This window comes from Panthera pardus, unplaced genomic scaffold (assembly GCF_024362965.1).
Source record: "Panthera pardus isolate Hobbes unplaced genomic scaffold, ASM2436296v1 HiC_scaffold_2, whole genome shotgun sequence".
In the NCBI taxonomy this organism is placed as follows: Eukaryota; Metazoa; Chordata; class Mammalia; order Carnivora; family Felidae; genus Panthera; species Panthera pardus.
Genome location: NW_026526765.1, coordinates 141078486 through 141090600, shown reverse-complemented (window position 1 = coordinate 141090600; position 12115 = coordinate 141078486). Strand labels below are relative to the sequence as shown.

At 46.8% G+C, this 12115-nt stretch overlaps 1 protein-coding gene across 1 annotated transcript in view; it reads left to right on the top strand.

The window, feature by feature from the left end:
- Positions 1-243: 243 nt before the first annotated feature.
- Positions 244-12115, top strand: part of TNFAIP8 (TNF alpha induced protein 8) — a 131403-nt gene continuing 119531 nt past the window's right edge. The window contains exon 1 of the mRNA XM_019469582.2: positions 244-390. Within this exon, the coding sequence (XP_019325127.1) occupies position 390 (1 nt within the window). The 5' untranslated portion in view covers positions 244-389. The remainder of the gene's footprint in view (positions 391-12115) is intronic.

Genomic DNA, 12115 nt, shown 5'->3' with positions numbered 1-12115 from the left:
TCCCCGCCCATGGCCTCTCCTCCCCGGCGGGCTCTGCCCTCACTCCCTTGGCTCCTCCTCTCAGCTCCGCCTCCGACTCCTAGCTCCTTATGGCCCCGCCCCAGACCTTCTAGCTCCTCCTCCTGGCCCCGCCCCGACTTCCTAGGGCCGCCCGTGGCCCCGCCCCTGGCCCCCTCCTCTCCCCCCGCCCTGGCCGCTCCGCTCCTCCCCGCGCCCGGCCCGGCCCGCCCCGCCCCCGGCCCCTGGCTCCTTTTCTCCCGCCGGCTCTGGCCCGCGCTCCGCTGATCGGTCCGCGGAAGCCCGCGAGCGTTCGAGCCGCTAGGGAACTCCGCGCCGTCAGATTTCCAGGTTCGCCTCTGTGTCCTGGCGCCACAGCGCCCTCCCTTCCGAGTAAGTGCCTCCCGGGCGCGCCGGTCTCTCCCACACCCTCGCGGGGCTCCCCCGGCCTCTGGGCTGTGGGCTGCTCCTGGGGGCGCGCTTTCCGCTCCCCTAGACTTTCGGGAGTGAGGGGGTGTGAGTGGGTGCATGTGAGCGAGTGTGTGTGTAAGTGTGTGTGCAGGAGCCCACAGCTCCGGAAACTCCCCGGAGTTTTACCCAGTTTCTCCGTCGCAGCGACTAATCTGAGACCTCCAGCTAGCAGCCCTTACCGACTTGGGCCGACCCCTTAACTTCCACCTCTTGCCCTGAGTCCCACTCGCGATTCCTTCCTTCCTTCCTTCTGTAGACGCGGCCCCCGCTATGTTGTCATGCCTGCCTGTTAAGAGCTCATCCTGTCCAGAGGACTGCCCGGGTTATCACGATGCCCCAGATTGCAGACCGAGATGCTGGCCTGAGATTGTAATCCTACCCTGCATTGTAAAACGGGCAGACTAGAGTTTTTGCCTTGAGATCGTTTGGTGGAGATTTGCTTTGAAGAAGAAAGGTGTGTGTGTGTGTGTGTGTGTGTGTGTGTGTGTGTGTGTGTCCGTCCGTCCTTGTGCCCGCTCGTGTGACATTCGAGCCCAAAGCACCTGATGCAGGAACATCTGATGAATGCCTTCGGACCCAGGGAAGCTGATAAGCATGTTCAAGCCAGGCTGACCAACCAAACTTTGACATTTCTGAAGGATGTTTATTGATTCAGTGACACAGTAATGCTAAAGCCAGCTAATTAACCAAAACACAGCACTCGGTAAAAAGGGTAGTAACCTGCGGGATCATGGAAGGAAGGGGACAGTATTGGAGAGCCCATTCTTGCAACGAAATCCTTGATTTACTTAAGACTGATAATTCCATGCCTCTGTAAATTATTTTATTGGGGGTGGGGTCAATACTACCTCAATGTAGGGTACATTTCTGCGTTAAAAAAAAGTTAGGGGCGCCTGGGTGGCACAGTCCATTGAGTGTTCGACTCTTGATCTCAGCTCAGGTCTTGATCTCACAGTCCTGTGTTCAAGCCTAATGTTGGGCTTCTCACTGGGCATGAGGCCTACTTTAAAAAAAAAAAAAAGTTAATTTAAAAGTTTAATTTTAATCTGTACTTGAATCCAAGCATAAAATGATTCCCTGGTTGCTGTGGTTCCATCCAATTCTAAGTCTCTGAATTCTGTATCTCGCTTTATTCTTGCTATGTTCTTGCCATGAAAGTAGAGATCCCCATAAAATTTCCCCACTTCCTTGATAAGAATTCATTTAAGACATGCTGATATGGAGAAGACATATCAAATAGAAAATTTTCATTGAGGTGTAAGGGTGGCAGAAAACTTGGTGGCTAAAGGAAATCACCGAAACAGAGCAGCCTTTAAGTTGCCATTGTCTCTTGGCATATGAATGCACGAGTTGATAAATCACTTTAAGTGCTGCTTATCACAGCAGATATTTTTATCCTGGTTTCAATCCTGTGTTAACACAAAAGTGTTTCCACAGCGTTTTAACTAAGGAAACATTATGCTGTGAAATGTAAGCATATGACTCCATCTGTCTTAAAGGAAAGAAATAATTATCACACTTAATTAAACACCTGGAAACATTTATTGCCACCTTCTAATTAGATCTGTCATGGGGAGTTAAGTCAGCAAGTTATTGCTAATATTCTAGCTGGTAACACAATTAGCTTTTCTGTAGATTTTTGGACGGCTGTTTCCCCCACCCCCATACCCATTAATTGCCTCTTCTGTCCCTTGCCCACCTTTTGAGTTTTTACCTGTAATTTGAGTAACTTGTTTGGGACAGTGAATTCTGCCTACCCGCCTGTAAAATGTGAAAGCTTTAGATATTGGATGTTTCGTATTAACTGTTTTGCATGAACAGATGTAGGCCTCCTAAGCCATTATATTCATCTAGGTTATCTGATAATAAATCACTGAATAGAAGAAAAGTATAGTGATTCTGCACGAATGGGCCCTTAAAATTTTTTTTCTTTAAGGGAGGCCTTTAATCTCATGTGCCTTTTGGTCTAGTGTGTTTAAATTCAATGAGAAAACGGGTGGTGTGACCTGGAAAATCTCATCTTCGTTGTCCCTTAATTTTCTGTTTCTGACTAGATTACCAGATAGAGTCTTCATCTTGGTAGTGATGTGTTGTGAGCACAGGCCGTTGTGGGTTCCCAACAGAATGGAGGAAACCGAGGGTGAACGTGTACACCACAAGGACCAGAAACAGAGTTATTTTATGAGGTCTGTTCTCTGCAACTCTTTGCTCTGTTGAAATTGGAGGAAAGGATGTGTGGAGAGAAATGATTGCATCCAAACAGTACTCATTAGGAAATGCCATGTTGGGGGAGGAGTGAGTTTCTAGATGGTTTATGGCTCCGGGTAGCTTCACAGAGCTGATCCTTGCAATGGAGACTGCCACATGGCTGGGCGCTATAGAGGTCTTAAAGTTAATTGATTCACCTAATCCTTTTCTGCTTGGGACAGCCTCTTGGAACGAACACATTTCCTCCCGGAAGATTTCAAAGATTTCATCGGTGCTCAGTCAGAACGGAGTTTTGTTTCCGCACCTCACAGAATTGTCTGTTCCCCATCCCCTCCATCTTGGCACACGTTGAAGGGATTGGACATGGGGTCACCTTCAGAAGGCAGGGGAGGATCAGTGATAACACGTAAGGGCCACCTGTTCTCTCACGGAGGGGAAAGGGAGCGTTAGTGTCATCCCAGGACCAGGAACGCTGCTTTGGGCAACGGGGCCATGCACAGGGGCCTACCTGGATAAAAGAGTGGCCAGTGTCCCCTCACGTGGCATTCTCAGAGCCTGAGCTCTGATACAGAAGTTCAGGGAAGCACTGGGTGTGGTGGTAGATTAACTTTTATCACCTCACCCCTCCTCACGCTGACCACATCCTGCGTTTAATACCAAATGCACACAGTAAGAACTCAACAAACACTAGAAAGGAGCTTTGAACACCCGAACCTGTATGTTTTCCTGTGGGTAACAATTTACTTTCCACTCTCCTGTCCCTGGTTTTGATGACTGTGGCCCTGGAATCTGAGCTGACTGCAGTTTCTAGACTTTTGTCCATCAGTGGTGTTTACCAACAGCTGAACATGGATGATTTTTCAGGGTAAAAAAAAAAAAAAATTCAGTGAACCTTGTTGCAAAATGTAAATGAGATCAAGTAGTATCCAGTGGACATCAGTTGGCATTCCACAGTTTGGTGTAAGAGGAGGAAATGAGCTACAAGTGGAGAGCAGATAATTCTAGAAACGAGAGGCACCAGGCCCTTTAGAGACCACCTGGCCAGTGGGTCTAAGACCATAACTTTTGCTGTTGTACAAGTCTGGAGGTGCATCCCCTCAGGCCAACTTGAAGGAGGGGAGCATCATTCTTTCACACAGCAGGGATTTACTGAACTCCTACTGTGTGCACAGTCCTGCACAACCCTCTCATGTTCACACAGAGGGTTCTAGGGTTGTTGGAAACTTAGGAAGATGTTGGTAGGAACAGGCAACTGCCCCAGGTCTCTTGACAGTGGCAAAAGTGGGTTTAGAATTCTTCTGTTTCACAAAGTACAGGCACTTCCTTAGGATAGAAGAACCATTTTCAAAATGTTTTAATTTCACAGTAATAAGAAACCCAGGGACGCCTGGGTGGCTCAGTTGGTTATGCATCTAACTCTTGATTTCAGCTCAGGGCATGATCTCATGGTTTGTGAGTTTGAGGCCCGAGTAGGGCTCAGCGCTGACAGCCTGGAGCCTACTTGGGATTCTCTCCTCCTTTCTCTTTCTGCCCCTCCCCCGCTCATGCCTGCGCATGCTCTCTCTCTTTCAAAATAAACATTAAAAAAAAAAAAGAAAGAAACTGAAATAAGCACATTTCTTCTGATGTCTTTTTCAAAAAACCAGCAGTATAATTGTGATAAGCCTGATTCCATAGGACTTTGTTTCCTTAGCCTTTTATGTCGGGCAGAGAAGTTACCTGAGAAACTTGTTTTAAAATGTCATAGGCTGTGCACTAATCACTTAATACCCACCCATCCTTTTAGAGGGCTGCTTTTTCTCTAGAAGCAGGTACTTAGGGTTCAGAACCAAGGTAGCAGAGGTTCAGAATCATCTGCAGGGTTAGACGGACCTTGACAAATTTGTTTGCCTACCATTGTGTTTTTTTATGTAGAATGAGAGGGATTCTAGACCAACAGGACAGTATTTCTCTCAAGGTGACTGGGGGCCAGGGGTGCAATCATCTTCCCCACCAGAAAAAAATGGGTGAGAGGTCACAGGAATGGGCCTCTGCTCGAGCACCCCAAGCTGACTTATAAACAAATTGAGGTTTGTTTCTTTAATAACAGAGAATGGAATGAAATCCAAAATTCCACTTGTTGTAGTTTCCGTAAACATTGGAAAAAGGATGATTTTTAGTTTAGTCACGAAGTGGTTGGTTCACATGAGTCTGCGGGAATCAGCTGTTCATGTCTCAGCCACACTGGCTGTGTGACTTTGGACAATCCACTTAACCTCTCTGGGCCTGTTTCTTCACCTAAAAACTGGAGATAGTATTTACATCATGGGTTTGTTTTGTGGATTGAAAAGCACAGTGTTCCTCTCCTGTTGTCCAGTGTGCAGAAGACACCCAGAAAGCAGTGGGGTTTTCTGGCTTGGCCAAATTGGTCTCATTTCAAGAGGATGGTGTCTGTACTGGGTTATAGCAGAGTGGAGAGGGAGAGTGATAACTTGTACCACATGTGCTTTTAGCCTGAACTTTCTTCTTTTTTTTTTTTTTTTTTTCCTGTAATGATGCCAGAGGAGCCCAGAGAATGGGGTGAATATAGCACTATTTCAATGATTCCCAGCTGCAAGGTCATGTGATTATAGAGCGAAATCTTGCTGCTCCCACTCAGGCTAAAGAGAAAGGAGCCAGAGCAGGGCATCTGGGTTTTATGTGTCTGAGCATGAGAAGAGCCACGACATCCTGGTAGCCTCCCTGTGCATGAGGGAAACTTTAAAAATCATGTTGCAGGGGTGTCTGGGGGGCTCAGTCGGTTGAGTGTCCGGCTTTGGCTCGGGTCATGAGTTCGAGCCTCGCGTCGGGCTCTGTACTGACAGCTCGGAGCCTGGAGCCTGCTTTGGATTCTGTGTCTGCCTCTCTCTCTGCCCCTCCCCTGCTCGTTCTTGTTCTCTCTCTCAAAAATAAAGAAACATTAAAAGAAAATTTAAAAACCTGTTGCAGTTCAGAAGTGAGCCTTGGGTTGGCCTTTCACCCCGGAAGTCCTTGTTTAAAAGAGGTAACAGATGAAACCAGATTATCCAAGACAGACAGGAAGATAGGTCTCAACGGCCCTTGATGTTGCAAAGGGACTCTTGCTAGCATGTCCTCGAGGGAAGTTGTGAGGTTTTCAGAGGGTGGGGATACATCTTCGGGGCTGTCCACTGGGGCAAGGTCTGCTGGGCACACTGCTCGCTCTCTCTCTCTCTCTCTCTCACTCTCTCTCTGTCTCTCTCGCAGGGCACGCAGTAAACTCACATGTGTTTGAAAGGAGCCAACCTTCTCCTCTCCTGATCATTATTTAAAAAAAAAAAAAGTGCACCTGTGCAGCTCAGTCGGTTCAGCATCTGACGCTCAGTTTTGGCTCAGGTGCCGATCTCACGATTTGTTGAGATCGAGCCCCACGTCGGGCTCCGTGCTGACAGGGCAGAGCCTGCTTGGGATTCTCTGTCCCCTTCTGTCTCTCTCTCTCTCTCTCTGCCCCCCTCCCACTCGAGCTGTCTCTGTCTCTCTCAAAATAAGCAAACTTAAAAAAAAAAAAGGAGTTTTCTTACAATATGACTGTCCACCAGAGTGAAGGAGGCAGGGGTTGTGGTGTGTGCCCACACACGCAGATACAACTGAGGAATTCTGCAGAAATGCCAGTCTTGTGAGAAAACCTGCAGATGCAATGTTGGCGACAGAATGCAGAGTTCAGAGCAAGTTTGATGAATCAGACCTTCAAGAAGTCAAGTCTCCCACTTGGTTGCATCCACTCAGTGATCAGGAAGTAATTCCTTTGTTTTCCTTGCTCCTCTCTTTAAAAAGATGAGGTCGTTTTCTGAGAAATGGCTGGTGTTTGATTAAATACTGTCACCACCCTGGGGCAGAGCAGTCGGGTTTAGTGACAGGAATCCCTTTGCCTCCGTGAAGGGAGAGGCCCCCAGGAACCCACAGAGTGTACCTGGGACAGGTGAATGAGCTCACACCTCCCCTCTTAGTCACTTTGCTCCTTTGCCTTTCTGGCCTGGAATGGTCAATAGTGCCTCAGAGAACGGCTGGTATCACTTGTCAGGGTAAGAGACCATCTGTCAGTAGGGAGGATGCAGGGGGTCCCTGCCCTGAGTGCCCTAAGTGGGATGGTGGTTATCTGTGCAGCCACAAAGGTGATACACCAAATGAAATGAACTTTTATAGTGTGCTCCCAAGCTGACTGCAAGTCGGAATCACCTGGGACCCTGGACACAAAAGGTGCAGATTCCTGGGCCCCACCTACTATAGGATCACAAAGGCTGGGCCTGGTAATCGGTATTTTTTTATGTTTATTTTTAACTTATTTTTGAACAACAGCAGGGGAGAGGCAGAGAGAGAGAGAAAGAGGGAGACACAGAATCCAAAGCAGGCCCCAGCTTCTGAGCTGTCAACCCAGAGCCTGACATGAGGCTTGAACCCATGAACTACGAGACCTTGACCTGAGACGAACTTCGACGTCCAACCAATGAGCTACCCAAGTGCCCCTTTGTTGTTGTTGTTGATTTTTAATATTTATTTTTGAGAGAGAGAGAGAGAGAGAGAGAGAGAGAGAGAGAGATACCAAGGGCAAAGGAATGGCAGAGAGAGAGGGGGGCAAAGGATCATAAGCAGGCACTGACCACAGAGAGCCTGATGTGGGGCTCAAACTTGAACCACAAGATCATGACCTGAGCCCAAGATGGACAAAGTCCCAGGCACCCCAAATCTGTATTTCTTGACTGATGCATTACAATCTCAAACCCCCTAGCCGGGGAGACCTGTTGTTTGTCTTGTTCTATAAAGATTAGTCAGGCAGCAGATACCTGTAGGGTTGTTTTTTGTTTGTTTGTTTTGGAGCGAGGGGTGCTTTTGGCAGTGGAAAGAGCAAATCTCTTGAAAGCACAGCATGGCTTTAAAGTTTAAAGAAGATTAAAATGAACTCGCACAAAATGAACACCTGTGTACCCATCCTGAGAAATAGCAAAGTGGTTTTTCTAGTAGGCCTTCCCCGGGTTGAGAAATGTTGACCCAACGATGAGGTCAGAAACAAAAAATAACAACCAAAACCAATAGTGGTGTCCCACGACAAGATAAAGGAACTGAGAGCCATGAAGCAGAGACATCAGGGAATGTGCTCAGCGTTCATTAGTTAAAACTCTAGATATCAAGTCAGTGGCTATGCTGACATCATCGGCTAGTGTGCCGGCAGACTGGAGGCCATCTCTTGGGGCTTTGTTGATCACTCATGTAGGATGGACGTGCTTTTTTCAGAAGCGGCAGATGCTGGGAGGAGCTCCAGGCCCAAGTGGCCTGTTAGGCCTACTCTAGGCCTCCTACCTGTCATGAGGTCCTGTTCCCAGAGTGGCCCTCTGTTTTCAAATATGGTGGGCAAAGGGAAAATGGAGAACAGGCTGTTTTCTCTCTTTAATGCCATTTGCTATAACTTCCTCCTCTTCTCCTTTTTCTCTTCCTCCTCTCCCCCGCCCCTTCCGCCCTTCCCCCTCTACCTCTTCCTCCTCCTGCTTCTTTTTTAGATTTCTTTTTCTTTTTTGCATTTTGAGTTGGGCTGATACTTGAGACTTTCTCCCCTATTTCTGAATTCTGGTCACTTTTCAATTTATCATTCTAATAAGGGCCATGGAGAATATTAAAGGTCTGCCACCAATGATACATACTAGTAATTTTAGTAGAACCACTGTCTTTCCCTCTAGGTTTAGACGTTTGACCAGAGACCAACAAGGATGGAAATGGACCAATCTGAGTCACGCTTGAGCCCTTCCTCTCTAGGCAGCATGCCAGGGGGCCTTCGAGTCTCGCAATGTGGGGAAAGGGGTAGACGGACGAGGCTGGATGGTGGCTTGCAGAGACTGAGAGCTCGGGCAGCGGATTAACCAGCCCGGTCTTCCCGATACCCACGTGGACTCTGGGTTCCCTCCAGGCACACCCCTAATTTACCTTCAATCAGTTCTGTTCCCTTTTATGGTTGCCCGTGGTGTTTGTATATTCATGATAATAAATAGTATGCTGTATCGCTGTATCAGTTTGCTGGCACTGCTATAACAAAACCAGACTGAGTGGCTTTAACAGCAGGTGTGTGTTTCTCACAGTTCTGGAGGGCAGAAGACCAAACTCAAGGTTGATTTCTCCTGAGGCCTTTTACTGTGGCTTGCAGGCCGCCACCTTTCTCTTGTTTTCTCGCCCAGCCTTTTTTTCTTTTTTTCCATGTGCTTGTGTCCTTGATGTCTCTCTCTCTTTATTAAGGACGCCAGTTCTGTTACATTCGGTCCCCACCCTTGTGATCTCATTTCCCTTTAATTATCTCTTTAAAGGTCATATCTCCAAATACCCTTATGTTGGGAGTTGGGGCTCCAAGCTATGAGTTTTTGGGGAAGCAGTTCTATCTAGAACAACCACTTTTGTAAAGGATAGTACAAATATGATAGTGTCAGGGTTTATGTTTACTATGTATCGTATCCAGAAATCATGGTTATTATTTTTCACTTTAAACAATTACCTTTTGAAAAAATTAAAACATGAGGAAAAAAGTGGTTTTTTTTCTGTTTATCAACTTACTTACTATATTTGGGCTCTTCATTCTTTAGTGTAGACCCACATTTCCATCAGGTGTTTTTTTGTCTTCCAGCCTTTAGAACTTCCTTTATTATTTCTTGTTGCTCAGATCTGCTGGCAACAAATTCTGTCAACTTCTTTTGTGCATATGCCTTTAATGTCTGTGTGTCCAGTTTTCTCCTTAAATGTTTATTTATTTATTTTTGGGAGAGAGAAAGAGGGAGAACACAAGAAGGAGGGGCAGAGAGAGAGGAAGACAGAATCTGGAGGAGGCTCCAGGTGCTGAGCTGTCAGCACAGAGCCCAATGCGGGGCTCGAACTCACAAACCATAAGATCATGACCTGAGTCAAAGTTGGACACTTAACCAACTGAGCCACCCAGGCACCCCCAATTTCCCTCTTATAAGGACACCAGTCATTTTGTCTTAGGGCTTACCCTGACGGCCTCATTTTAATTGAATCATGTCTTTAAAGATCCAAATCACCTAATATAGTCCTGTTTTGAGGTACTGGGGGTTAGGGCTTCAACAGTTGATTTTTGGAGGCTGGAACAATCAGGACACTTTAGGTGGCATGTAAGAAAATGCCCCACTAACAGAGGTTTGAGCGGTAAAGTCATTAACTTTATAAACAGAGGGCAGTCTGGGGTTGGTCCCACCCGAGGTTTAACCAATGGCTCAAATCACCAGGAACCAGGTTCTTTTCGTCCTTCCCTCTCCCATCCTTAGCATGTTATCTATTCTAATGCAGAGTTGCTGCCTCATGGGCAGAAAATGGCATGCTTAGCAACAGGCATTGCATGCTGTCCCCAACCTCATTCAAAGACAGGAAGTGTGTGTGTGTGTATGTGTGGAGGGGAGATACGGGGCACAGAGAGGGTGGTGATAAATCTGTTCTGTAGTGTCCATCTCTTTACATCCGGGGGTGAGATCTTTCTTGAAGTCTCCTCAAGCCTCACTGGGCAGAACTGAGTCAATGGCTACAAACGAAGCCTTGAAAGTGAGTAGGAGTTGTTGAGGGAAAACTCTCCGGTGGGAGGTTGGCTGTGGCCATAGGAAGAAGGGAGAGGACATGATGAGGCCCCAGGTTCCCACGCTCTAGAAGCTGTGTAACTAAGGCCATCGCTATTCCTGATAATAATAAAACCAGGTTTTATTGGAATTAAAACTAAACACCTATGATGAGTAGTTGGGAGAAAAACAGAAGATGTGAGAGGTGTTGAAAATCACATATACTTAATTACTACTGGCAGTGACTTTTTAATGCCAAGGGCCATGAGTTTATAAAAATAGCCATACTTACTTTGGAGATGGCACCCTACATCCAAACCTGGAAGATGTCCATCAAATAGAGAAGTCTTCGTGTTCCTGGAAATGCTCACGACCAAATAGCAGTAATCATGACCATTTATGGAGTACTTACACGGGATCAGCCACTGTGCTGAGTGCCTCATATGTGTTATTTCGTTTCATTTTGGTAATAGATCTGTGAGAATGGTATTAGTGTTTGTTTTTTAAAATTTTTGTTTGATGTTATTTATTTTTGTGAGAGAGAGAGACAGCACAAGTAGGGGAGGGGCAGAGAGAGAGGGAGACACTGAATCCGAAGCAGGCTCCAGGCTCTGAGCTGTTAGCACAGAGCCCAACTCGGGGCTTGAACTCATGAAGTGTTGAGATCATGACCTGAGCCCAAGTCGGACACTTAACTGACTGAGCCACCCAGGCACCCCGACAATGGGTATTAGTGTTAATCCGCATTTACAGGTGAGGAATTGAGTTTGGGGAGGTTAAGCAAACCCCCAGATGGCTGGCGGAGCTGGGATTCATACCCCGGAAGTTCAACTGCCTCCCTCAGGTGTGCTCTGAGCTGCTGCAGGGCAGTCCTTCTCCATAAAACTGCTACAAACTCCCTCGTTTTCTGGGAACTCGCAAAGGCTATTACCTCCCCGGCCAGCCAGTGTCTCCTTCATGGATAAAAGTCCTGTGATTATTTCAGATGTAATTCACATTTCAGAGTAAGAGTGTGGACCTTCAGAACCCATGGAATGGCACCTCTCAAGTGGAGAAGGTTAACTTGGATGTCCTATTTTGTATGGGGAAGATGACGGACGACGTAAATAAACCCAGAGAAATGTATCTTCTGTCGTTGGCTCGTGCAGCAGAGTGCCAGTCTGAGTGTTGGTAAATCTGCCCTCGGGTTTATAGAGTGTTGCGTGAGGCAGATTTCCTAAAAGCTGGGACAGCTTCTTGACAGTCACAGTGCAGAGTCTGCACCCTGGGGAATACCTAGGCAGCTAGGGGTTGGCCGTAGTAGTACTGTGTATGCTTCTTGTCCCTCTGGTGGCTCTGATGCCAGCAACACAGCACGGTCACTGCTCCAGTGTCCCGTCCCCACAGCTCAGAACCAGCGCAGACCCCGTGAGCCTGTATTTCTTCACTCATTTCCTGACCTCATGTTGCTAAAGCTCTAACAACACCTTGCATGTGACAGTTCAGTTAGATTTTAGGATTGCTAAAGTTTTGGGGGAAAAGTTTTGTTCATTTGCAGCCTGAAGCTACTGTTGCTAATAGCTTGCCTGGGGGCGCTGAGTAAGGGAGAGAATAAGGGGTGTAAATAATTATGGGAACTGGAAGATGTATGCTGAATGTTACAACTTTGAGTCAAGTGGTGACTCTCACATCTGTAAGAACCCAGTCGGTATCCAACAGCTTTTGGCTATTCCAGTAGGCATCCAAGAAGGTTTTTTTTTTTTTTTTTTTCTTTGCAACAAGGTGTTTTTATTAAAGCGTGTGGACAGGACCCCTAGGCAGAAAGAGCTGCCAAGAGGTCATTTTATAAAGTTTATTTATTTATTTTGAGAGAGTGAGAGCATGGG